At 35.9% G+C, this 27,665-nt stretch overlaps 1 protein-coding gene across 1 annotated transcript in view; it reads right to left on the bottom strand.

Moving 5' to 3' along the window:
* The window catches only part of ACAD11 (acyl-CoA dehydrogenase family member 11), a 95,121-nt gene that overhangs the window by 52,300 nt on the left and 15,156 nt on the right, over positions 1-27,665 (bottom strand). Inside the window, 7 exon segments of the mRNA XM_059065341.2 lie at positions 3,781-3,907; positions 5,222-5,328; positions 7,225-7,346; positions 8,119-8,260; positions 24,088-24,252; positions 25,845-26,006; positions 26,864-26,986. Of these exon segments, the coding sequence (XP_058921324.1) occupies positions 3,781-3,907; positions 5,222-5,328; positions 7,225-7,346; positions 8,119-8,260; positions 24,088-24,252; positions 25,845-26,006; positions 26,864-26,986 (948 nt within the window).

Here is a 27,665-nt window from a genome sequence, read left to right as displayed (position 1 = left end):
CTTTAAGTATGAAAAAGAGTTTACTGATGAAAAAAGAAAGCAGAAAATATGCTTGGTGCCTGATCAATTCTCCCCAAATATCACCTTTAACATCTAACTTTCTCATTCACTGATTGAGATACTGCTTTGTATTATGTTGGTTCAGAATCTTAGATCTGAGCCTACAAATAATTTTGCAGTATAATATGTTTTTTACTTTAAACTTAAGTCCATTAGAAAAAAAGAAGCAACAGTTCCTCCCTAGTATATTATTAAACTCGGCAGGAAAATATGACTAATGTTATCATTATGTTAAAAGTGTGTTCTCAGGGGCTTCCCTGGTGGCACAGTGGTTGAGAGTCTGCCTGCCGATGCAGGGGATACGGGTTCGTGCTCTGGTCTGGGAAGATCCCACATACCGCGAAGCGGCTAGGCCGCTGAGCCTGCGCGTCCGGAGCCTGTGCTCCGCAACGGGAGAGGCCACAACAGTGAGAGGCCCGCGTACCGCAAAAAAAAAAAAAAAAAAAAAAAGATATGTCATGTTGCTAGTTCCTGTTTTACACGCTATTTTATTAGGACTCCTCATCCATTTTAAATAGCAAGAACTGCCCTTTTTTAAAATTTCTTTTTTTCTTCCAGTTTTAAGATATAATTGACATACAGCACTGTATATGTTTAAGGTATATGGCATAATAATTTGACTTACATACATCATGAAATGATTATCACAATAAGTTTAGTGAACATACATCATCTCATATAGATACAAAATTAAAGAAACAGAAAAATTTTTTTTCTTGTGATGAGAACTCATATTTCATATATAACATATAGCAGTGTTAATTATATTTATCATGTTGTATATTACATCCCTAGTATAACTGAAAGTTTACACCTTTTGACTACCTTCAACCAATTTCCCCTCTCCCCCCCAGGAAGAATTGCTTTTTAACATTTAAATGGATGATGGGTTCTGATGTTCTTACTTTATGATATTCAAGGAGTTTTAAAAGGTCATTAGAATAGCATAAACGGACCTTATTTTTTCCCATTATAGAAAATTGGAAAAATACATAAAATATTAAGAAAAGTCATCAAGAGTCTTACTAGCTAAAGATATGTACTATCAAGATGTTAGTGTACTATATGATACAATTTTATTTTCTAGATATGACTGTTTTAGTTTTTATAAATGTAGTTATAATCATATTGGATAGAATTTTATAGGCTTTCCCCCCTTCTATTTTGAAAAAGCTAATTACTTTTCAAATGTGTATGTTCATAAACAGGGATTAGTACAGTCCAGAATCATTCTTCAGGATAAAATGTTTTTACAGATGTTGGTACAAGTTTTTAAAGAAAGAAAAAGCTCACATTATTAGATGTAGATATATTCCAGATTTGAAAGATCTGCAGACACAAAATGATTATGGCTTTCCTTGCCACATAAAATGTTGATAATCTTTCCTTTAAAACTAGAGTGCATTTTTTATTTATCATAAAGCATTTTCCTTTATTGCAAATTCTTTGTAAATATTTTAGTAGCTGCATGATATGAGGTTCAGCAGATGTATCACAATCCAATTTGTAACACCTCTTCTGTGCTACATGCTTCCCTGGATTGCTCATTTACATTTATGAATGAAAGAACATGGCTACTTGGTTTCCTCTCCCAATTTGAGTCTCCTTTGAATAAATCAGGAAGGCTGATAGGAAAGCTGGGGTCTACACCAAACCCACCACTGGAAAAAAAAAAAATGGAGGAGCACTAACCATCATTTGAAACCCTGGCTTCTTTGAAACACATCATATGCTTTTTTAGAGTACTCTGGCAGCCTTTTGTCTGGGGCAAACACCATTGCTACTCAGGAGTGTTAGAAACCAACTCAAGCAGCCCACCTATTACAGGTTAATTCTTAAATCAAACATCTTGATTTCTCTTCCTCTTCTCACGTTTGCTCTCCACAACAGGCAATCATAGGGGGTTCCATTGTAAAAAAAAAAAAAAAAAAAAAAAAAATTGTTACCACCTGAGTTACAGTCCTCTCTTACTTAGAAATTTTTCTGAGATGTGTTAAGGTTTTTTCTTTGGTATGATCCACTCTGCTTCCCAAATCCTTTTCCATTCTCTTTTCAAAACCTTTAGTCCTGTGATGTGTACTTCTCCTGTTTTTGTGCTTTTAGCAATTACATTTTTTAAAAATTTCTTTGTTAATTCAAGAGGATTTTATTTGTGTGAGGGGAGGTAAATGCTGATTTCAGTCTGCCATCTTGAATTCAAAGTGTTGCATTTTCTTTTTAACACCCAAAAGTTCAGAATTTTATTTTTTAATTTTTATTTTATTTTATTTTATTTTGTGGTACGTGGGCCTCTCACTGTTGTGGCCTCTCCCGTTGCGGAGCACAGGCTCCGGACGCACAGGCTCAGCGGCCATGGCTCACGGGCCTAGCCAGCCGCTCCGCGGCATGTGGGATTTTCCCGGACCGGGGCACGAACCCATATCCCCTGCATCGGCAGGTGGACTCTCAACAACTGCGTCACCAGGGAAGCCCCAGAATTTTATTTTTTAAAAATATTTTAATTTTATACTGGAGTATAGTTGATTTACAATGTTGTGTCAGTTTCAGGTATACAGCAAAGTGATTCAGTTATACATATATATATTCTTTTTCAGATTCCTTTCTCATATTGGTTATTACAGAGTACTAAGTAGAGTTCCATGTGCTATACAGTAGGTCCTTGTTGATTATTTTATATATAGTATATTTTATACCTATAAATTTTAATAATAATTTTTATCTTTTCTTCATAGCATTTATCATCTCTTACTTAATGTCTTTCTTTCATGCTAAAGTATAAGCTCTGTAGAAGCATAAGCCCTGTCTTCTTGTTCTTCCTTTTACTTTCAATGTCCTAACCCATTATTAGGTACCTAATAATTATTTGTTAACTGAATGAATGAATGTGTCACATAACTTGTCTACTCTCAGTGAATTTACTGAAACTTAACACCTTAAAATAGTAGCTTGTGGAGGGAGTCATGGTAGTATCTGTGAACAGCTTGAAATGATATACAAAATTTTCTGGGTATGCCTCTCTTGTTTAGCCTTCAGTTCTCAATTTTCAAAGGGGCCCATTAAAGAAAAAAAAAGGCTGAAAGTCACTGCCTTAGGAAAAGACCCCCAAAGTAGCATTTTACTCTAAAATATTTAAAGATCTCAACTTTGTAAACCACGAATTCCCTCTGACTTAATTTTATTTATTTATTTATTTATTTATTTTTTTAAAATTTATTTATTTTTGGCTGTGTTGGGTCTTCGTTTCTGTGCGAGGGCTTTCTTGAACTGTGGCGAGTGGGGGCCACTCTTCATCGCAGTGCGCGGGCCTCTCACTGTCGCGGCCTCTCTTGCGGAGCACAGGCTCCAGACACGCAGTCTCAGTAATTGTGGCTCACGGGCCTAGTTGCTCCGCGGCACGTGGGATCTTCCCAGACCAGGGCTCGAACCCGTGTCCCCTGCATTAACAGGCAGATTCTCAACCACTGTGCCACCAGGGAAGCCCCTGACTTAATTTTAATTCCACAGATTTATCTGTGGCATTCCCTTGGCATATTTTAGAAGCTTGGAATTTCTCAGGATCAGGTTCTGTAGCAGTTCAGTGCTAAGGTGAGCAGGGGCATCTAGGTAAGGATTGACTGCAAAGAAATGATACAATGGTATTCCTAGAAGTAGAGATAACAGAAGTAATTCTTCAATAGTCTTGGAGCACAAATACATTCTGTTTGTTTATAGAATACTTACCTTTTCAGCTGGGAGGATGTGTTGTTTCATGAACTACTTCACCCTAGTAAGAACTTGCTGGCCTGTCCTAGTCTGTACAAACAATTGTCTGGTAGTATCAGCCTGTGGAAGTGCAGTACTGAAAGTTCTTTATAAAAAATAAAGTCACAAAGATGTGCAAAACCATTATTATAGATTTCTGAATAGAATGTAAAGTCTTCCCCCAGTTTCCCAAAAATATCTCTCAGAAGAAGTCTCCATATTTTGGAGTTTTTTGTCTTTCATGTTGTGGAAGGAATGCAGAATCACTTTATTTTGAACATTAAACTTTAGTGCTTAAAGCACTTTTTGGAGAAAACATAAGCCTGGCATAACCTCAATCAATGGGAGTTTAAAATCTTTATTGAAGCCACATATCAGAATCTCTAAACAAGAAGGCAAAGAAATAGAATACAAATTTAATTACTCTTAGTATATGCCTCACAAATACAACTGCTGGATATCATTATAAACAAGACCTTTAAAGATCATTATGAAGAGCAGCATCATCATTTGTTATGTTGTGGAGATTACAAATATTCGTGTATGAGATGAACTGTAAAACACAACTGTCCTAATGATATGCCATGGATACTTGTGGCTTGGGCAGAATTTCCAGGGACAGCATCATCTGTGCATTCAGTAAGTGCTATATATCACTTTTTTTTTGTTTGTTTTAAATTTTGCTTTATATTGGAGGATAGTTGATTTACAACATTTACAATGTTTCAGGTATACAGCAAAGTGATTCAGTTATATATATACATATAGCTATTCTTTTTGAGATTCTTTTCCCATATAGGTTATTACAGAGTATTGAGTAGAGTTCACTGTGTTATATGGTAGGTCCTTGTTGATTATCTATTTTACATATAGTAGTGTGTATATGTTAATCTCAACCCCCTAATTTATTTCTCCCCTCCATCACACCTGTTAGATGGGAGTGTGTTTGGAAAAAGTGTATTAGATGTCTCAAAGGCGCTCCACTAATGGAGATATGAATTTCAAAACTCTTATGAAATGTCTGAATACAGTTTCATGCAATGTCATGGTGGAAGATGGCAACATTTCTAAACTTAATACATCATCTTATACAATACATAACTTTAAACAGGTATATGTAAGTAACTTAAACATTAGAAGGAAACATTTGAGAATTTTATCAATATCTTAAAGGTTTATACATTCAAATTGGCAAAAAGAAATGCTTTTAATCATTAAATGGGTATTTTCTTTAAATCTGAGGTCAATTTATTTTCAAGCATAAAAGAGATTTACTAAAAAAAAATTTACCATGATTGGCAGCAGCAATTCTGGAGTTGTAAGCAATAAAAACAATCCCTATCCCCCTAAAGTTTATGACCTTCACATACCTAATAAAGGCTCTAATTTGAGTTAGCCACAGAACCTATATTTTGCTTACCTTTTTGAGAGTTGTAATCCAGTTTCTGCCAGAGGTTGCACAGTATTGGCAAATTGAAAGCTACTTTCAGATGCATTATTTCCCAGAAGATATCTACTATATACTCCCTATAAGTAAATTAATACAAAGTGATTAAAATTCATGGAAACTATTCTTCAACTATCCAGTCTTTCCACAGTTTCTGGCTACATGAATCACTAAACTTACAAGGTACTAAGCTATAAATCAGACTATCAGTTCTATTAATTTACATGCAGGCATAATTATACCACTCCAAATTAAAGAATTACACTTGTATCATTTGGTTAACATACTCTCATCATAACAGAATTATAACTGGAAATCAAACCAAACTTTAAAATGAGTTTAGCAGTTACTAAAGATACCAAACTGGCAAGTTATGTCACCCCTAAAGATCATTGCTCTCCCTTCACAGTGGAGAAAAACAAAATCTAAAGAAACCAAAATAAAATTAAAAACTATAAAACCAAAGAGAAGGCAATGAGAGACTTCTAAGAATATTTTATCTCATTTTTTGGACCCCTAATTTAGGTGAAACTATTCTGCTAAGAACAGTGTTAGTTGAATGCTCATCTGTTTTTCTTTCTTAATTCTCCATGTTCTGTGTTTCCAACATAATATACTCTCCTGTTCCCTGTCCCAAACACAATCAACTGAATTTCATTAGTTTAGTTCTTTATATAAATCTTTGTACAATAAAACACTGTAGCAGTCTTTCTGTCATTTCCAATTTCACATTTCTAGTTAGAATGGAATGTTTATGATCATCTCTAAGGCTACTAACTACATAGTTTATGACATACATATTAATTTCAATCATAAACCATGTCAAGCTTTTATTTGAAATGAAAATACATTTTAAATTCAAAGTCTATCTCACTTTGGAAATTAACAGATATAGAAACATACCATAAACCCTATTTTGAGAAATGCATCCAATCAACATGATTAACTAATATGATTAATATGATTCTAAACTACAGGATGAGAAGTAAGACAACTATTTCCTAGACATTTCAGTTATTGGAGGACAGCATGAACTCTGAGGACAGGGAAAAATAACCATAATTTTTGTTAATCCTTCTTTTCCCATTCTTTTTTGTTTCTAAAATCTCTTATTTACTTGTTTTTCCTCCAAGCCCTAACCCCTTGCCAAAGATGAAGCATCTCAATTTCTTAAATAAACTAAGACTCAACGTATAAGGGAGCTGAGTTAGTATAATGAAGAATGCATTTGTCTAAACTGTAAATTTAAAAAACTGAATTTATGTTCAGTTTTCTCTCAAAATTTATCACATAACTCTCACATTATTAGAAAATGGAAAATGGACAATTAATTAATTATGTGTTTGAGTGAGCTTATCTACTCACTCAAACACATAATTAAGAGGCTTCTGTATGCTAGGTACTGTGCTGGCTTTGGGAAATACAATGATAATTCCTTCCTCATCATCAGCCCTGATTAATACGGTTTTATAATTTGAATCAGATATCATATAAGGAGTTTAACTCTTTCTTATATTGGATATTCAGGAAATAACCAATTCTCACATGCTTTTTCTCTTTTTGTTATTATGTCTTTCTCTCTCCCTTCTTCCATCTTTTTGGTTTATTATACCAAAAAGTGACATCACATTTTGCTACTCAAATTTTTCCCTTGCCAAATTTCTATTCTGTAAACTCTGGATTTATGTTTTATCCATGTCTGGTATTTGTTATTATGGAAACCAAATTGATCTAAAGATAAGAATATAAGGGAATACCCTTGTGGTCCTGTGGTTAGGACTCTGTGCTTTCAGTGCTGGGGGCCCGGGTTCAATCCTTGGTAAGGGAACTAAGATCCCACAAGCAGAGCCATGATGTGGCCAAAAAGAAAAAAAAAAACAAAAAAAGGAATATAAAACCCCCAAAGACCAAAAATATTGTCAACAGTACATCACATCAATAAGTAATGGTGAAACACATGTTACAAAATTAATTACCTGTGCTATTCCAGCAATTTTAAAGTATGAAAGGGCAAGAAAGAAATTCCAGTTAGGAAGATTCGAATTAATTCCCCTGCAGCGGCAATATATTGAAATCAGTTCTTCCATTGATGGTACCCCTATAAAAACAGTACATACTATAAACTTTAATAAGAATGTCATGGTGAATATTTTAAAATATCATATTGCATATAAATATAAAACTGAACATAAAATTAATCCATATAGGGCTTCCCTGGTGGCGCAGTGGTTGAGAGTCCGCCTGCCGATGCAGGGGACGCGGGTTCGTGCCCCGGTCCGGGAAGATACCACATGCCGCGGAGCGGCTGGGCCCGTGAGCCATGGCCGCTGAGCCTGCGCGTCCGGAGCCTGTGCTCCGCAATGGGAGAGGCCACAACAGTGAGAGGCCCGCGTACCGCAAAAAAAAAAAAAAAAAAAAAAAATTAATCCATATAACAAAACAATCCATATAATAAAACATTATAATCTAGGTAATTATAATTAAAATATTAACTATATTATCTTATAATAATATATTACTTATATTATATAAATAATATATTATATTATTATTTATATTATTAATTATATATAATAATAAAATATATTACAGTTAAAACATTATGATCCATATAATTATAATCCATATAACAAAACATGCTCTAAATGTTGATTTCCAATAGAACATTATATACAAATGATTATATTTTGTAACAAATTACTAAAAGTAGAATGATGCATTTAAAAAAATTGATAGAATAAAATGATTTAAAAACATTTCAAGAAACAAAAGCTATTTATCTAAGATTGCAATATAATCCTTTATTAATTATGAAGAAAAATAAATATAATTTTATATTAATAGCAATTTAGGCAACATTGTTTTCATACCTATGTTTTCTTGCAAATGAGGACTTTGACTTAACAATGGAATGGTCCTTGGCCAAAAGTAGAACACAGAGAGATGAGCCAAGTCTGACAGAGGATGACCAATGGTTGAAAGCTCCCAATCTAGAACAGCTACAACTCGAGACTGTAATTAAAAATAAAAAGGTTTTAATATATTAAATCCAAAACAACTAAAATAAGGAGATGAATGAAATAGAATATATTGAAAAGCATATATTCCAGCGAAAGCAAATGTGAGGCTGTAGTTTGCAGTCTTTACCCACAGTGGCACATTTCATTTATCAAATAGAGCCAAGTCCCCTGGTTCCATTGCTGGCCAGAGCTCTGCATTTTACTTTACACAGCCTTAACATGTCTAGTAATGAACGGAGGCAAAAGCAGCTGAAAAGTTTCAACTGGGAGTAACTATAGTAAAGAAGAAATTCTAACAATTACTTATAATTTAAGAATCTATGCTCCGGTAATGAATCTTACAACATAACAAATATTACACTCCTATGATAATAGTAATTTTTTTTTTTTTTTTTTTTTTTTTTTTTTTTTTTTGTGGTACGTGGGCCTCTCACTGTTGTGGCCTCTCCCGTTGCGGAGCACAGGCTCCGGATGCACAGGCTCAGCGGCCATGGCTCACGGGCCCAGCCACTCCGCGGCATCAGGGATCTTCACGGACCGGGGCACAAACCCGTGTCCCGTGCATTGGCAGGTGGATTCTCAACCACTGCGCCACCAGGGAAGCCCCACAATAGTAATTTTTTAAAGTAAGTTATTTCATGCTGTAGATATAAAACTATAATTGTTATAAAACATGCTGTTTGTTTTATGAATACAAAATCCACCATTATATAGCAACATGATAAAAGAGTGGTGTAATTTGGAACCAATAACACAGAAAGCTTTCCTCATTCTATTTTGTAACAATATGTATCAAGGGACTATATAGCTTTATGTTAAGAACACAGGACATTCAACTGCAAATACAAGGGGAAAAGGCAATTTGTAAAATAATATGCATTGTATGATCCTATTTGTTTAAATAAAAAGGCTACAAATGAATATGCAAAGTTGAAAGAATATACACCAAACTGATAGCAATGGCTATGGTTACTTCAAGGGGCTGAGGCAGGAGGGATGGGATATGGGAGGAGACACTCCATTGGAGGGTTCTGTACGGGAGGAGTGACATGATAGGATTTGTATTTTAAGGTCACTCTAGCTGCTTGCTATGTTTTGAATAGACTGTAGGGGAGGCAATGAGGAGGCTGCAGCAATAATCTAGACAAGGTTATGTAAGCCAGATAAAACAGTAAAGCTCACTTAGGCCATGCAAGTTACTGGGTTTCATGCCTTTATGTAACTTTGTGTGTGCTTGCACTCCCTTGCTTCTCTCACACACTTGAACACATTATTGTAGCTTTAAGGAAGAATGCGGTCTTTGGAATCACAGACCTGTATTCAAGTCCTAGCTCCACCATTTATTGGCTGTGTAATTCTGGACAAGCTAGTTAACCTTTCTGATTCTCAGTTTTTGCAGCCATAACATACACCTCTTGCATAGAGTTAGTGTGAAGATGAAATAAGAGCAGGTAACATGTCTATTTTGTTTACCAGTGTCTAGCTGTGAAGTACCTGATATACAGTAGGTGGCCAAAATGTATTTATTCAATAAATAAGTACAGAGCCTGGCATATAGCAGGCAATAAAAAATTTACCATTATGACTATGGGAAAAATTGATCACTGCTTCCTCTATGATTCGACTTCATAAGACTTTTTATGGTTGTGGCTATATTGAATTATAAGTTACTATATTAGCTAGATTTGTTAAATTTGCTTTAAAAAGGGATTGGATGCATTTTTCTCTATACCATTCTGTTTGTTTCTGTGCTCTTGATGTCCAAAGAAAAGATGATATACTTAATTATGCTATAAATGTTTACCTTTTTTAAATTTAAAATTGGGAATTTTCCCTGGAGTTAAGGTTCAAGAAATTTGAAACATTTTAAAAGTAATTACCCACAAAGTTATAAAACAATAGCCAGTGAGAAAAACTGATGGTTCATCAAATTATCAATTAGTATAAATTAATTAGCAATGGTTTATTAGAATCCTGTCTATTCCTGTTTGTGTACAGAGCTATAAAAAGTGTAGCATAACTTCTAGTGGATGAGGTGAACATTTACTAATTCATTTTGCTGCTAAAGAACTTAAAATGATTTCTGAAAGTTTTTCTGAAACCTCAGCACAACTGAAGCTTTTCATTTTGTTGATTATCTTCTACATTGAGTTTTATTTTCTAGGTATGCTTTTTGCCATATTGAATTTTTTTTAAAATTTTTTATTTATTTTTGGCTGTGTTGGGTCTTCGCTGCTGTACGCGGTCTTTCTCTAGTTGCGGTGAGCAGGGGCTACCCTTCATTGTGGTGCGCGGGCTTCTCATCGCAGTGGCTTCTCTTGTTGTGGAGCACGGGCTCTAGGCACACAGGCTTCAGTAGTTGTGGCATGCGGGCTCATTAGTTGTGGCATGCGGGCCCTAGAGCACACAGGCTTTAGTAGTTGTGGTGCACAGGCTCAGTAGTTGTGGCTCGCGAGCTCTAGAGCGCAGGCTCAGTAGTTGTGGTGCACAGGCTTAGTTGCTCCGCGGCGCGTGGGATCTTCCTGGACCAGGGATCGAACCTGTGTCCCCTGCACTGGCAGGCAGAATCTTAACCACTGCTCCACCAGGGAAGTCCCTTGAATTTTATTAATATGTATGTATATTACCTTTTCAAAACAAAAGAAACACATGCAATACAGTAGGACTGACAATAGATGAAGGAGGTAGGAAAAAAGATAATGATTTTTAATAAAGTTATAAAGCTAAGAGTAGGTTATTACATAAAATTAAATGTCACAGGTCATATTGATATATAGTTTTTAGTGTTGACAGCAGAATTTGCTCTGAGTTTTCTATGGACAAAATAAAGTATGAAGCATAATCAGTCACAATGTTTATAGTGCATGTAGATTAAAAACAAACCAGCTGCACTTGGGTTGCTTCCAAGTGCCCATCAACAGATGATTGGGTTAAGAGGACGTGGTGTATACACAATGGAATATTACTCAGCCGTAATAAAGAATGAAATATTGCCATTTGCAGCAACATGGATGGACCTAGAGAATATTATGCTTAGTGAAATATGTCAGAGAAAGACAAATACTGTATGATATCATGTACATGTGGAATCTAAAATATAATATTAATGAGTGCATAGGCAAAACAGAAACAGACTCACTGACATTGAAAACAAACTTGTGGTTACAAAGGTGAAAGGGGAGGGGAGAGGGACAAATTAGGGGTATGGGATTAACAGATACAAACTACTATATATAAAACAGATAAGCAACAAGGATATATTGTATTGCACAGGGAATTATACCCATTATCTTATAATAACCTATAATGGAGTATAATCTGCAAAAACACTGAATGACAATGCTTTACACCCAAAACTGAAACTAACATTATATTACAAATCAACTGTACTTCAAAACAAAGCCCAAAATCCCAGCTGCTCAAGAGTGACAATTTTCATGGAGAGATCAGTCAAGACAGCACAGTAGAAAGACCATGAGTTCACCTCCTCTCATGAGCACACCAAAATAACAACTATAAGCAAAACAACCATCAGTGAAAAAGACCAGAACCTACCAGAAAAGATCTTCTACAACTAAAAACATAAAGAAGGAACCACAATGGGGTGGGTAGGACAGGTGGACTCACAATATAGTCAAGTCCCATAACCCCAGGTGGATGACCCACAAACTGGAGAATAATTACACTGCAGAGGTTTTCCCACAGGAGTGAGAGGTCTGAGCCCAACGTTGGGCTCCCCATTCTGGGGGTCCTGCATCAGGAAGATGAGCCCCCGGTGCATTTGGCTTTGAAGGCTAGTGGTGCTTAATTTTGGGAGTCCCAGAGGATTGGGGGAAACAGAGACTTCACTCTTAAAAGGTGCACAAAAAAAATCTCACACACTCCAGGACCCAAAATAAAAGCCATAATTTGATAGGAGCCTGGGACAGACCTACCTGTTGGTCTTGGAGAGTCTCCCAGAGAGGCAGGAGGCAACTGCAGCTTACCCTGGGGCCACAGACACTGGTGGCAGCCATTCTTGGGAGCTCCTTCTACCATGTGGACATTGGTGTTGGCAGGCACCATTGTGGAATCCTCCCTCTGGCTTATTACCCCCAGGACCCAGCCCTCCCCTGGCCCAACAGCCTGTAGTCACCAGTGCTGGGGCGCCTCAAGCCAAACAACTAACTGGGCAAGGACACAGCCCCACCCATCAGCAGACAGGCTGCCTCAAGACCCCCTAAGCCCACAGCTGCCTCTGGACATGGCCCTGTCTACCAGAGGGCCCAGGACCTAGCTCCAGCCACCAGTGGGCAGGGACCAGATGCAAGAAAACCACAATCCGGCAGCCTGCAGACACAGCCCATCTACCAACAGGCCAGAGACCCTGCCCTGGGACAAGCTGGGCCCCAGCCCTGCTCACTAGCAGGCTAATTCAAGCTTCTGGACACCCCAGACCCTGTGTCAGAAACCCACCCCCCACCAGCAGCAATCTGATACCATCTCTGGAATCCCTGGACCCTACAACCAACTCCAGGACCTTCTCTGCCTGCCAGTAGTCCGGAAATAACCCCAGGACCTGGCTTCATCCACTAGGAAGGTGGGCAACAACCCTAGAGTCTTCTGGACCCTGACTCTGCAAACCAGTGAGCCAGCACTAGCCCCGGGACCCCCTGGGCTAGTTCTTCAGTCAGCGGCCTTATGACCCAGCCCCGCCAACCAGCAGCCGGCAGCCTCACACAAGGCAGAGCTTAGCAACCAACTGGACTGGGGGCTAACCAAACCTACCAGACTGCCCACATATTCAGCTGGCCACAAGAGAAGGTCCCAGGTAGCCCTCATAGGGGGAGCCCCTAGAGCATATAGCTTGGGAGATGAGAAAGAAGTGCATTGCTGGGATGCATAGGACATCTGCTACAGAAGGTCACTTCTCCAAGGTTGGGAAATGTAACTAAATTAGCAGATACATAAAAATACAACAGCAACTTAGGCAAAATGAGGTGACAGAGGAACATGCTCCAGATGAAGAAATAAGTCAAAGCCCCAGAAAAAGAAGTAAGTGAAGTGGAGACAGGAAATCTACTTAAGAAAGAGTTCAGGGAAGTGATGGTAAAGATGATGAAAAAACCCAGGTGAAGAATGGATGCACAGAGTGAGAAGTTAGAAGTTCTTAACAAAGAGTAAAAAAGTATGCAGAACAACTGAACAGAGATGACGAATACAATAAATGACATGAAAAAATATACTAGAAGTAATCAATGGTAGACTAAATAATACAGAGGAATGGATCAGTGAGCTGGAAGACAGAGTAGTGGAAATCACTGATGTGGAACAGAAAAAAGAAAAAATAAGGAAAAGAAATGAGGACAGTTTAAGAGACCTCTGGGACAACATCAAGCACAACAACATTTGCATTATAGAGGCCCTACAAGGAGAAGAGAGAGAGAAAGGGGATGAGAACATATATGAAGACATAATAGCTAAAAACTTCCTTAACCTGGGAATAGACAATAGGCAATAGACATCCAAGTCCCATAAGTGTAGAGTCCCATAAAGGATTAACCCAAAGAGGAACATGCCAAGACACATTTTAATTAAAATGGCAAAAAGCAAAGATAAAGAGAGACTATTAAAAGCAACTAGGGAAAAGCAAAAAATAACATATAAGGGAACTCCCATAAGGTTATCAGCTGACTTTTCAGCAGAAACTCTACAGGCCAGAATGGAGTGGTACAATACATTTAAAGTGGTGAAAGGGGGGCTTCCCTAGTGGCACAGTGGTTAAGAATCCACCTGCCAATGCAGGGGACACAGGTTTGAGCCCTGGTCTGGGAAGATCCCACATGCCATGAAGCAACTAAGCCTGTGCACCACAGCTACTGAGCCTGCACTCTAGAGCCTGCGAGCCACAACTACTGAGCCCGTGTGCCACAACTACTGAAGCCCACGCACCTACAGCCCGTGCTCTGCAACAAGAGAGGCCACCAAAATGAGAAGCCCACACACCACAACATAGAGTAACTTCCACTTGCCGCAACTAGAGAAAGCCAGTGCGTAGCAAAGAAGACCCAACACAGTCAAAAATAAATAAATTAAATAAATAAATTTTTTTAAAAAGAATAAAGTGATGAAAGGGAAACCCTACAACCAGGAATACTCTACCCAACAAGGCTCTTATTCAGATTTGATGAAGAGATCAAAAGTTTTACAGACAGACAAAAGCTACAAGAGTTCAGCATCACCAAAGTAGGTTTACAAGAAATGTTAAAGAAACTTCTCTAAGCAAAAAAGAAAAGGCCACAACTAGACACAAGAAAATTATGAAATGAAAAAGTTCATTAGTAAAGGCAAACATAAGTAAAGGTAGGAAATTATCCATGCACAAAGCTAGTAGGAAGATTAAAAGACAAAAGTGGTAAAATCATTAATATCCACAATAAGCAGGTAAGGAATACACAACCAATTAGATGTAAAATATGATATCAAAAACAGTAATCATGAGAGGAAGAGAGTACAAATGCAGGGTTGTTAAAATGCATTTGAAATTAAGCAGTCAGCAACTTAAAACAATCATATACATGTATATATATATATATGTATGTATGTATACCCACCTACCTCATCATAACCACAAACCAAAAATCTATACTAGACATACATACGAAAAAGAAAAAGGAATCCAAACATAACTCTAAAGATACTCATCACATCACATGACAAGAGAACAAAAGAAGGGGAAAAAAATTCCAAAACAGTTAACAAAATGGCAATAAGAACTTACATGTCAGTAATTACCTCAAATGTAAGTGAAATAAATGCTCCAATCAAAAGACACAGATTGGCTGAATGGATACAAAAATAAGACCTGTATAGATGCTGCCTACAAGAAACTCACTTGAGATCTAAAGACACACAAAGACTGAAAGTGAGGGGATGGAAAAAGGTATTCCATGCAAATGGAAATCAAAAGAAAGCTGGGGTAGCAAAAGTTGTATCAGACAAAATAGACTTTAAAATAAAGACTGTTACAAGAGACAAAGACACTACACATAATGATCAAGGGATCAATCCAGGAAGAATATAGAACAATTGTAAATACATACACACCCAACATAGGAGCACTTAAATACATAAAGCAAATATTAACAGACATAAATGGAGATATCGACAGTAACATAATACTAGTCGGGGACTTTAACACCTCACTTACATTAATGGACAGATCATCCAGACAGAAAATCAATAAGCCTTAAATGACACATTAGAACACATGGACTTAGTTTATATATATATATATAATATTCTATCTGAAAGCAGCAGAATACACATTCTTTTCAAGTGCACATGGACCATTCTCCAGGATAGATCACACACTAGGCCACAAAACAATCCTCAGTAAATTTAAGAAAACTGAAATCATACAAAGCATCTTTTCCGACCACAATGCTATAAGACTAGAAATCAACTACTAGAAAAAAACTGCAAAAAACACAAGAGGCTAAACAATATGCTACTAAACAACAAATGGAACACTGAGGAAGTCAAAAAGGAAAGTGAAATTTACCTAAAGACAAATGAAAATGAAAACATGATGATCCAAGATTTATGAGATGCAGTAAAAGCAGTTCTAAGAGGGAAGCTTATAGTGATACAAGCTTACCTCAGAAAAAAAGAAAAATCTCAAATAAACAACATAAACTTACACCTAAAGGAACTAGAAAAAGAAGAACAAACAAAACCCAAAGTCAGTAGGAGAAAAGAAATTGTAAAAATCAGAGCAGAAATAAATGAAACAGACTAAAAAATCAATAGAAAATATAAATGAAACTAAAAGCTGGATCTCTAAGAAGATAAGCAACACTGATAAAACCTTTAGTCAGACTTATCAAGAAAAAAAGGGAGAGTGATCAAATGAATAAAATCAGAAATGAAAAAGGAGAAGTTACAACTGACATCACAGAAATATAAAAAATCATGAGAGACTACAATGAACAACTATATGCCAATAAAATCAACAACCTCGAAGAAATAGACAAATTTTTAGAAAGGTACAATCTTCCCAGACTGAACCAGGAAGAAATAGAAAGTATGAACAGATCAATTACCAGTAATGAAATTGAATCAGTAATATAAAAACTCCCAAGAAACAGAAGTCCAGGACCAGATGGCTTCATGGGTGAATTCTACCAAACATTTACAGAAGAGTTAATGCCTATCTTTTTTAAACTATTCCCAAAAATTGCAGAAGAAGTAACACTTCTGAACCCATTCTATGAGACAAGCATCACCCTGACATCAAAACCTGACGAAGATATGACAAAAAAAGAAAATTACAGGCCAATATCACTCATGAACATAGATGCAAAAATCCTCAACCAAATACTAGCAAACCAAATACAACAACACATTAAAAGGATCATACACCATGATCAAGTGGGATTTACCCCAGGGATGGAAGGACTTTTCAATATCTGCAAATTAATCAATGTGATATACCACATTAATAAACTGAAGAATAAAAATCATATGATCATCTCAATAGATGCAGGAAAAGCTTTTGACAAAATTCAACATCCATTTATGATATTTTTCTCAAGAAAGTGGGCATAGAGTATGGAACATATCTCAACATAATGAAGGTCATTCATGACAAACCCACAGTTAACATCATACTCAACAGTGAAAAGCTGAAAGGATTTCCTCTAAGATCAGGTACAAGACAGGGATGCCCACTCTTGCCATTTTTATTCAATATAGTATTGGAAGTCCTAATCACAGCAATCAGACAAGAAAAAGGAAAAAAAGGAATCCAAATTTGAAAGGAAAAAGTAAAACTGTCACTCTTTGTAGATCACATGGTACTATACATAGAAAATCCTAAAGACACCACCAGAAAACTACTAGAGCTCATCAATGAATTTGGTAAAGTTGCAGGATACACAATTAATGTACAGAAATCTGTTGCATTTCTATACACTAACAATGAACTATCAGAAAAAGAAATTAAGGAAATAATCCCATTTACCGTTGCATCAAAAAGAACAAAATACCTAGGAATAAACCTACATAAGAAGGTGAAAGACCTGCAGTTGGAAAACTATAAGACACTGACAAAAGAAAATGAAGATGACACAAAAGATGGAAAGATATACCGTGTTCTTGGACTGGAAGAATTGATATTCTTAAAATGACCATACTACCCAAGGCAATCTACAGATTCATTGCAATCCCTATCAAAATACCAATGGCATTTTTCACAGAACTAGAACAAATAATTCTTAAATTTATATGGAGGGAATTCCCTGGAGATCCAGTGGTTAGGACTCTGTGCTTTCACTGCCAAGGGCCCGAGTTCAATCCCTGGTAGGGGAACTAAGATCCCACAAGCCATGCAGTGAGGCCAAAAAAAATTAAAATTTTGTGGAAACACAAAAGATCCCGAATAACCAAAAGAATCTTGAGAAAGAACAGAAGTGGAGGAATCATGCTCCCTGACTTCAGACTATACTACAAAGCTACAGTCATTAACACAGTATGGTATTGGCACAAAAAGAGACACAAAGATCAATGCAGTATAACAGAGAATGCAGAAATAAATCCATGCACTTATGGTCAATTAATCTATGACAAAGAAGGCAAGAATATATAATGGAGAAGATAATCTTCTCCATTATATATATAATCTTCTCCAATATAATCTTCAAAAACTGGTGCTGAGAAAACTGGACAGCTACATGTAAACGCACGAAATAACATTTTCTCACACTACATACAAAAATAAATTCAAAATGGATTAAAGACCTAAATGTAAGACTAGAAATGAAACTCCTAGAGGAAAACAGACCACTCCCTTTGATATAAACTGTAGCCATATGTTTTTAGATTTATCTCCTAAAGCAAAGGAAATAAAAGCAAAAATAAACAAATGGGGCCTAATTAAACTTAAAAGCTTTTGCACAGCAAAGGAAACCATCAACAAAATAAGCAGACAACCTACTGAATGGGAGGTTCAAATGCAAATGATATGACCAATAAGGGGTTAATATCCCAAATATATAAACACTCATACAACTCAATATTTAAAAAAAAAACCTGATTAAAAAATGGGCATAAAACCTGAATAGACATTTTCCACAGAGGAAATGCAGATGGCCAACAGGCACATGAAAAGATGTTCAACATAGGTAATCATTAGGGAAATGAAATCAAAACCACAATGAGATATCACCTCACATCTGTCACAATGGCCAACATGTAAAAGAACACAAATAGCAAATGCTAGTGAGGATGTGGAGAAAAGGGAACCCTCATACAGTGTTGGTGGGAATGTGAATTCGTGCAGCCACTGTGAAAAACGGTATGGAGGTTTTGCAAAAAACTGAAAATAGAACTATAATATGACTCAGGAATTCCAATCCTAGGTATATATCTGAAGAAAACAAAAACACTAATTTGAAAAGTTACATGTATCCAGTGTTCATACCAGCATTATTTACAATAGTCAAGATACGGAAGCAACCTAAGTGTCCAAAAACAGATGAATGCATATAGAAGACATGATATATATATATATTATATATATATATATATATATATATATATACACATACACAATGGAATGCTACTCAGGCATAAAAAAGAAGGAAATTTTGCCATTTGCAACAATGTGCATGGACTTGGATGGTATTATGCTAAGTGAAATAAGTTGGACAGAGAAAGACAAATGCTGCGTGATATCACTTATATGTGGAATGCAAAAAATAAACTAGTGAATATAAGAAAAAAGAAACAGACTTATAGATTTAGAGAACAAACTAGTGGTTACCGATGGGGAGAGGGAAGGGGGTGGGGCAATTTAGAGGTAGGGGATTAAGAGGTACAAACTATTATATATAAAATAAGCTATAAGGACACAGAGAATATAGCCAATATTTTATAATAACTATAAATGGAGTATAACCTTTAAAAATTGTGAATCACTATACTTTACACCTGTAACTTACATAATACTATATATCGACTATAATTTTTAAAAAGTAACAATTTTTCTTGGCAATGGCTTAAGAAAAATGTCACCCATCAGTCTGCATGAAGGAAACATTGTGTAATGGACTGAAATGTCTTCAACAACATCAAGAGAACTTCCAGGGGTATGTAATCCCTAGAAAGCAGCTTGTGCTGAAAAGTGACTAAAAGGACAAAAACGAATCAAGTCTAAATGTGAGAGTGGGAGTCTAGATGTAAAAGGCAACTTGATAGTTCGAGAAGAATAGAAAAGATTTGAAAAAGCCATTTTAAAAAATGTCACAGATTTTACAAAGAGATGAAGTTACAACCTAGATGAAATTATGCAGCATGGATATGTCCCAGACCCCGTTAACGTGACCTTATGACTTCATTCTATAGCAAAAGTGCAATGAACCATGATCAGGGTTGGAGACTATATATAAAGTCAAGAGGTTAGAAGATTCTGGAATAACAATATAAGGTCGGGAAACTTTATAACTCTTACATTACTTGCACACACATCCACAGTCAAAAAATGATTAATTCATTGAAAATAAAGAAGGTAGTTCCTGAAATGATTGATCATGCCCACCTGGGCCAGGCAAGGTGAGAAGTCAAATGAAGTCATAAGGGGTTCATGGATTCAAAAGTAAGAGCAATCAAATTTGTAGCATCTCAGGTGAGGTATAAAGAAATAAAAGAAGTAGAAGGTAGTGAGGCTGTGGTCAAAGACGAGGGTTTCAGTTTCTAGATTACCAACGTTGACCAGTTCCAACAGAGATGAGAAGCAGTACAGTGTGGAAGGAATCATATGGAATTGGAAGTCAGTAGGTCTGAGTTCAAAACCTGGCTTTATGACCAAAGAGCATATTAAGGGTATTTAAAAACATCTGAAAAGTAAAAAGATTGGACAAAAACCCAATCCCCATGTCTTTTCTAGCAATAAAATTAAATTTTATAACTAAGCTTTTCTCTAACTGCACTGACATCTTAGAAATAGTGAGGGAACTAAAAAGAAAAATCCATTAAAAATACAAGTTTTGGGCTTCCCTGGTGGTGCAGTGCTTGAGAGTCCTCCTGCCGATGCAGGGGACAAGGGTTCATGGCCCAGTCCGGGAGGATCCCACATGCCGCGGAGCAGCTGGGCCCATGAGCCATTGCCGCTGAGCCTGCTTGTCTGGGGCCTGTGCTCTGCAACGGGAGAGGCCGCAGCGGTGAGAGGCCCGCGTGCTGCAAAAAAATAAAAAATAAAAATAAAATAAACACAAGTTTTGTTTTGCACAACAAATTTTTTTTCATAAGACAATATATAAAAGGCTGCAAGGCAGATGACTTCAGAAGAAACAGTGTCCTTATATTTATCGCAAATACATCTGACTACTAATTAATGAATGCAGAAGTTGAAATGGTAATATGTACATTAAACTCCAAAATCTTAAACATTTCTCTGCCAGATGCGTAAGATTATATTTGGAAAATTAACGATATTTTCCAGGAAAACTGGATTTCTTTTAAACATTGCAGTAAGCATTTTATACTACTGAAACACTTGCTCAAACATGCTTCAAATACTTTACATATCAGTAACTAGAAAATAACTAGGGATTGTGAAATTGAGTGATATATTTTAGTTTTGTTATTCCCTTTAGTAATTCTTTACTGGTTTACAACACACATTCCTAGATGGTTTATCATTTAAAATTGTTTTTGTTTTCTTTCTTAATTGTTGTGTTTTCTGACGACAAAAATAAAATATGCTGTTGTTTGGGGGGGAAAAAACCAATAAAACCTCAAACCTTAAACATTACAGAAATGTACAACTTATAAATATCCTATAATTTCATCCCCTATAACTACTGTTTAGGTTTTAGTACATATCTACTAAAATTAAATATTTACTTTTACCCTAATTTTTTCTAAAGAATAGAGCTTGATAGGCATCTTACAAAAGCAGAATATAAAAACAGAGGGGAAAAGAAGAGAACTGAAATAAGTTGAGCACCAGCTGTGCCAGGTACCAGCTAGTTGCTCCATATCAATTACCTCATTTTAGCTCCTTGGGAACCCTGAATTTTTTTTTTACCAATCCAAAAGGCACACAAGTCACACAATGTCAATTTCCTGGCTTTGATAATATACTCTAGTTATGTGAGATCTCTTTGGAGAATCTGGATGATGGATACAAAGGCCTCTCTACTATTTTTACAACTTCTTGTGAGTCTTTAATGATTTCAAAATAAAAAGTTACAATAAAAACTGAGGTACAGAAAGGGGTTAAGGTCATACTGTTAGAGAATAAAAATTAAGCATAAATAAATGAGATGGAAATAGTACCTTAGTGATTAATTAAAATCAATTCTTTTAACATAGATTCATTCAGAAACATGTAACTACATGCAGAAATGAATAAGATGCATTTACTGCTTTATAGGAGCTCTTAGTCTAGAAGGTCCTCATTTATTGAGCATCTACCATATAGACTCTAGAAACAAAGGTAAGAAAAAAATTAATTAAAGGTATAATCCTTACCCTCAAAGGAAAAATAAAAAGCTTTCAATCATATCCCTAGGAATATATACAGTTGAGCACATACATATACACATCCAAGTACTGATTTTCCTTGTGAAGTGCCTTCATGAAAAAACAAACATAGTCTAATTTCCTACTTATTTATGAAATTTATAAAATGAGATGGAACTATTGACTAGAATTAAGCTATTGACTAGAATTAAATTCTAAAGTTTCATAGCTTTTAATGCCAGTCCACAGAGGAATGTTTTCCTTCTTTGACTACTCTCTTAGTTTTATTGTATGATACACTTTAGCATTTGGGTATATATTGTTCTCTGCTGTTACTAGAGTATCTTTTCTCTCCATCTGTATTTTGAGCTCATTAAGAGCTGTTTTTCCTTCTAACCCCATGTTTCAGAGCACATAGTTGGTAATAAATAAATGCCAGTTTGACTTGTACTTTGTCAACTGTATGTTACTTCCATAAAAAATTAGCTACACATATTTATATGAGATAGAAATTGATTAACTTTGATTTAACCAATAATTATGGGATTACTTGGTATAAAGTAGAAGACATTATACTAGCTACTATATAACCCTAAAACATACAAGATGGGCTTCCCTGGTGGCGCAGTGGTTGAGAGTCCGCCTGCCAATGCAGGAGACACGGGTTCGTGCCCCGCTCTGGGAAGATCCCATATGCTGCGGAGGGGCTAGGCCCGTGAGCCATGGCCGTTGAGCCTGTGCGTCCGGAGCCTGTGCTCTGCAACAGGGGAGGCCACAACAGTGAGAGGCCCGCGTACTGCAAAACAAACAAAAAAACCCATAAAAGATAATGATATATGTAACAAATTAGCATTGCCTCCACAGAACTTAAGTTAGATGATTCCTGTTTGGCAACTTTAATCCTATAAGAAATGGTTTTCTAACATGAGATCAAATATAAAAAGGGAATAACTATTTGGAACTTACCTGCCATTACTTTCAGCATATTTAATATTTAATTTCAGCATATTTAAACATCTTGGTAGACAACACATAACTAAGGAGATTTAGGCCTGAATTTTTCCTTCCTTGCTTAAGTAATGAATGTAAAAGTACTGTAGTTATATTGATAGAACACATAAAGAATGCTGACTTATTCAAAGATAGGCTCCAAAAATATTAATGAACCAAATGAAATAGATAAAATATAGACCAGATCCTGCTGTTTTAAGGTATATGCTTTTCTAATTTTTCCAGGTTATAAATTAGCAATCTTTAATTTTCCTATTCTTTATTTAACAGTTATAATTCAGAATTCATCCATGCCATTAACAAAAAGTTACAGACACACACAGACGTATAATTACATATACATAATTTAAATACCCAAACTGACTTTTCTATGAAAAATTTTCTGTTTTGATGGTGAATGTGCTTTATATTATATTTGAACTTTCAATTGATATAGTAGTACTTTGAATTATGACAGCAATGCAATTTATAATGTTATTTTCCTCCTGTCCTCTTCCTGTATGAAAGAACATGAAACCCAGAAGCTTAGCACATGAATTTAGAACAGCTCTTCCTGCCCTAAAACATCTTAGCATTCTGAGAAAATGAATGAACCCAGAAAATTTTCTCCTAAGAAGGAAGATTCAGGGAACTGTAAATCATTCACATCAATATCAGAATACTAAGGGCCAAATAAATGTCTTGTCCAAAGGCATACAGGTAAAGAGAGGAGAACTTAAGTACTTTCTTCATTCCCACCACACTCCTCCAATCCTAGGCCTCACTATGCTCAGTGGAGGAGGGTTATAGCTCTGATTTGTTTGTACTCTTTATAAAGATTACACTGTGTACATTTACACCGGGCAAGGTTACATTAACCTCATACAAATTCTTCTGAAGCCTCAAAAGAGTCTTTTGGAATTCTGTCCTCTCTGAGCTTATAATAATCAAATTAATAATTCTTTATCAGATAGGGAAAAAAATGAAAATGAACCAGAAGAAAGAGTAAGAACGTGGATAAGTTAAATATATTTAGTAGCTAAAAATTTTCTTTGAAGAAAACAGCAACATGCATGTAAATTCCCAAATCCCTTTAAAGTAGTAAATCAGATGATTAGACCCAGCCTTTTAAGGTGGGCAGATACCTATGCCAGGACATCTGCAGGACTTATTTCTAGAAGTTGTGAGTGGTAATGTTAGTTTTGAATATAGGGGAAGAATGGGGATGCGGTGGGCTCCTTCAGTGCTCTGGGGGAACATCTACTTAGTACGTGTATCCCAAATCAGACATACTCAATTTTTTATAAACAGGGCTTCCAATACCTCTTTAGGGTGGAAAACTATGTTATCTAGTTTGAAATCTCCATGAATCAAATTTTCTTCATTGTCATTATCTGGCAAGTTTTTCATTAGCCAGTCAGATAGTTGGTTCATGGCAGGGATGTCCTGATGAGCTGCAGCTTGATATTGCTTTGTCCAGGTTGATACCTAAAGACACATAAATTTAAAAAATGACAGAGCTGAAAGTGGAATATAAGATTCAGCAATTCTAAAATTAAAACAAAATTCAATTATATCAAATTTTGTTGTAGTGTTAAATGCTCAGGACAAACGCCGTTATACTCTTATTAGCCTAAAACACTCATATCAGCTTGAAAACTTCAACATTTAAGTTTCTCTTCCATCTAGTTCCATTTTACTTACCTAGACTTTTATCAGGAAAAAAAATACTGGCCTAGGAATTAAGAGATGTGGGTTCTAGTCTTTATTCAGCAACTATTTTGTGGAAGGAGAAAAAAAAAAAGAACACACATACGTACATACCAAAAAAATAGAAAATTTCTGGAAGGGTCACAAGAAACAAGTAATCCCTGAAAAATGTAATATGGGGACTAGAAGAAGGGAGATCTTATTTTTCATTTTAATCCCCTTTCTTATTACCCATAGAATCTTCTAAAGAATCTTCAAAAATATATTACAGATATGAAAAATGCAAAGATATTTTTAATGTTCTTCGAATTGAATGCAAATAAGACAACCTATTCTCAAAGTCCTCCATCAACTGAAATAATATTATTTATCTACTTATATCTCTCTCCCCACTTTCAAAGGTATCTCTGTTCAACTTAGTACAGTAAAGATCTTCATCTTTGGAATCACAGTGGGTTGGGTTTAAATTATGTCTAAGCCACTTATTTGTATATTACTTAATACCTGCAAGCTTCAGTTTCCTCATCTGCAAAATGGGGGTAGTAATACCTATGTATTAGGGTTGTTACAAAGATTAAAAAACACTAGGTCTAACAACTCACCTAGCATGGAAGCTGGCACCTAACGAGTATTCCCTAAACCTTAATTCCCGTTTCTGTCCCTTCTGCCCCCTCAAAAAGACATATGTACAAAGGGAAACAGCCCCATACATATCTGGTCTTGCTGTTCCTTTGATTTGAAATGCTCACCACCTCTTCCCTGTTGCTCTAGATTTTATCCTTTCTTAAATACACAGTACAAGACATATCTTTCCCGGGAAGCTTTCCCCAACCTAAGCAAAGGCATTCTGATATCTATCCTCTGAATGGAACAGTTTTCATGATGAGTACCAAAAAATTTACTACCAGATTACATACTCTTTTACACCATTTTCCAGTCTCATGTAAATGACATTCAGGTATAGATGTCTCAAAAATGACCACAAGTTCCTTTAGGGGAAGAACTTATTTCTATTTTCCTGATATTTAACACAGTATTCAGCACATATTAAACATACATTCATGCCTAATAAATATCTGTTAAACTAATTTAAAAGGGGAAAACTGTATAGAAAATATATTGGTAAATTAAGTGAAGAGATAGAAACAGCTTTAAATCTGCATTTGTGTACATGCTGTTACAGAAGCTTTTGCTGAACAAAATCTGATCTAAAAATATAAAATTATTTTATGTTTAAAACAAGTCAATCTGATGGCTGATATTAAAAGTTATAGTCAAGTTTCAGAAAAGTATAAAATAATGGGTTTTTATTTTAACTAATATTATTTCCAACAACTTGAGAAAAGGAGCTCCTTGTGTGGATGCATTACCTGTCTTTTGCAGTACCCAGCACCTCTACCATATCCTTCCAGCTGCAGTGACTGTATATTCAAGGAATGTAACTGAGCCAAGGTTTCTATCATGGCCACATATATGGCTGAGCGTTCTGCTAGGCTAACTCCAGGAATTGTGAAATCACGAAAGATCCGGCCCTATGGAAGCAATTACAACAGATAATATAAAACAAAATAAATCTTTTCATACCAATTATTTGCTGTGTCATCATCCCCTGTTTCCTACAAAAAAGATCAGGATACAGTTTTACAACCAAAACTAATTCTTTGTAGAATGCGCTAGAAAAACTGTCATTTGTGAAACATGTTTAACATAAGCGTGTACATGCCAAAGGGAAAATACAAGGATACACCAAGATGAACTTAAAGGACAAAAACTAATCTCAAGTAACATCTTACAAAAAAAAAAAAAAACACCTTAAAACAATTTGGATTTATTTTTAATGGATTGATGTCCTATTTGGAGTAGTTTTTTCCCCTACTATTTGGACAGTTTAGTTATTGCCATTACATATAGCTCTTTACTGACACCTAGAGGAAGACTAAGGTAATAATGCCCTAATTACTAAATTTGTTCCTAGTTTGCTTCAACCCGCTCAAACTGTGGGTGCTCAAAATAAAATGAAAGGGAATAGACCCAGTATTTTATAATAACTGTAAGTGGAGTATAACCTTTAAAAATTGTGAATCACTATGTAATACACCTGTAACTTATATAATATGGTGCATCAACTATATCTCAATTTTAAAAAATTAAAAAAACAAAAACAAAACAAAACTTCCATAGAGAACCAATCTTGCTGACACCTTGGTTTTGAACATCTAGCCTCCAGAACTGAGAGAATAAATTTCTGTTGTTTTAAGAAAAAGAAAAAAGTTTAAGCCCTTGCAAAGCAAACTAATTACCTACAATGTAGACTAATATACTATCATTTATTAACATCTAATTTCACAATTAAAAAAGCAACAAAAAGTACAATTAAGTGTTAATTTACCTGTACATGTTCCATCACATAAAATTCTGTTCCAATGACACAAGCATCACTGCAGTACAATAAAGGTTTGGGAACGGGGAATCCAATTGAAAAAGTTTTCTGGACTTTAAATTCTCTATCAATCTAAATAGGATGATAGATAATTAAAAATCAGAAATACAGAAATTTAATAATTACTTGTGAGCTAACATTTAAGGTTAGAAATTAATTTTAAAACAGTATCAACAAATAACCCAGAGGATAATAATTTCCTTAGTATTTTCCTTAAAAGTAGTCTTAGTGTGAGAGATTGGTTCAACATGGCGGAGTAGAAGGACGTGCTCTCACTCCCTCTTACAAGAACACCAGAATCACAACTAACTGCTGAACAATCATTGACAGGAAGACACTGGAACTCACCAAAAAACATACCCTACATCCAAAGACAAAGAAGAAGCCACAGTGAGATGTTAGGAGGGGTGCAATCATGATAAAATCAATCCCATAACTGCTGGGTAGGTGACTCACAAACTGGAGAACATTTATACCACAGAAGTCTACCCACTGGAGTGAAGGTTTTGAGCCCCATGTCAAGCTCCCCAATATGGGGGTCCAGCAACGGGAGGAGGAATTCCTAGAGAATCAGACTTTGAAGGCTAGTGGGATGTGATTGCAGGACTTCGACAGGACTGGGCGAAACAGAGACTACACTCTTGGAGGGCACACACAAAGTAGTGTGCTCATTGGGACCCAGGGGAAGAAGCTGTGACCCCATAGGAGACTGAACCAGACCAGCCTGCTAGTGCTGGAGGGTCTCCTGCAG

This window comes from Kogia breviceps, chromosome 5 (genome assembly GCF_026419965.1).
Source record: "Kogia breviceps isolate mKogBre1 chromosome 5, mKogBre1 haplotype 1, whole genome shotgun sequence".
In the NCBI taxonomy this organism is placed as follows: domain Eukaryota; kingdom Metazoa; phylum Chordata; class Mammalia; order Artiodactyla; family Physeteridae; genus Kogia; species Kogia breviceps.
Note: the sequence above shows the minus strand (reverse complement) of the source record. Positions and strands in the feature narration are given on the sequence as shown.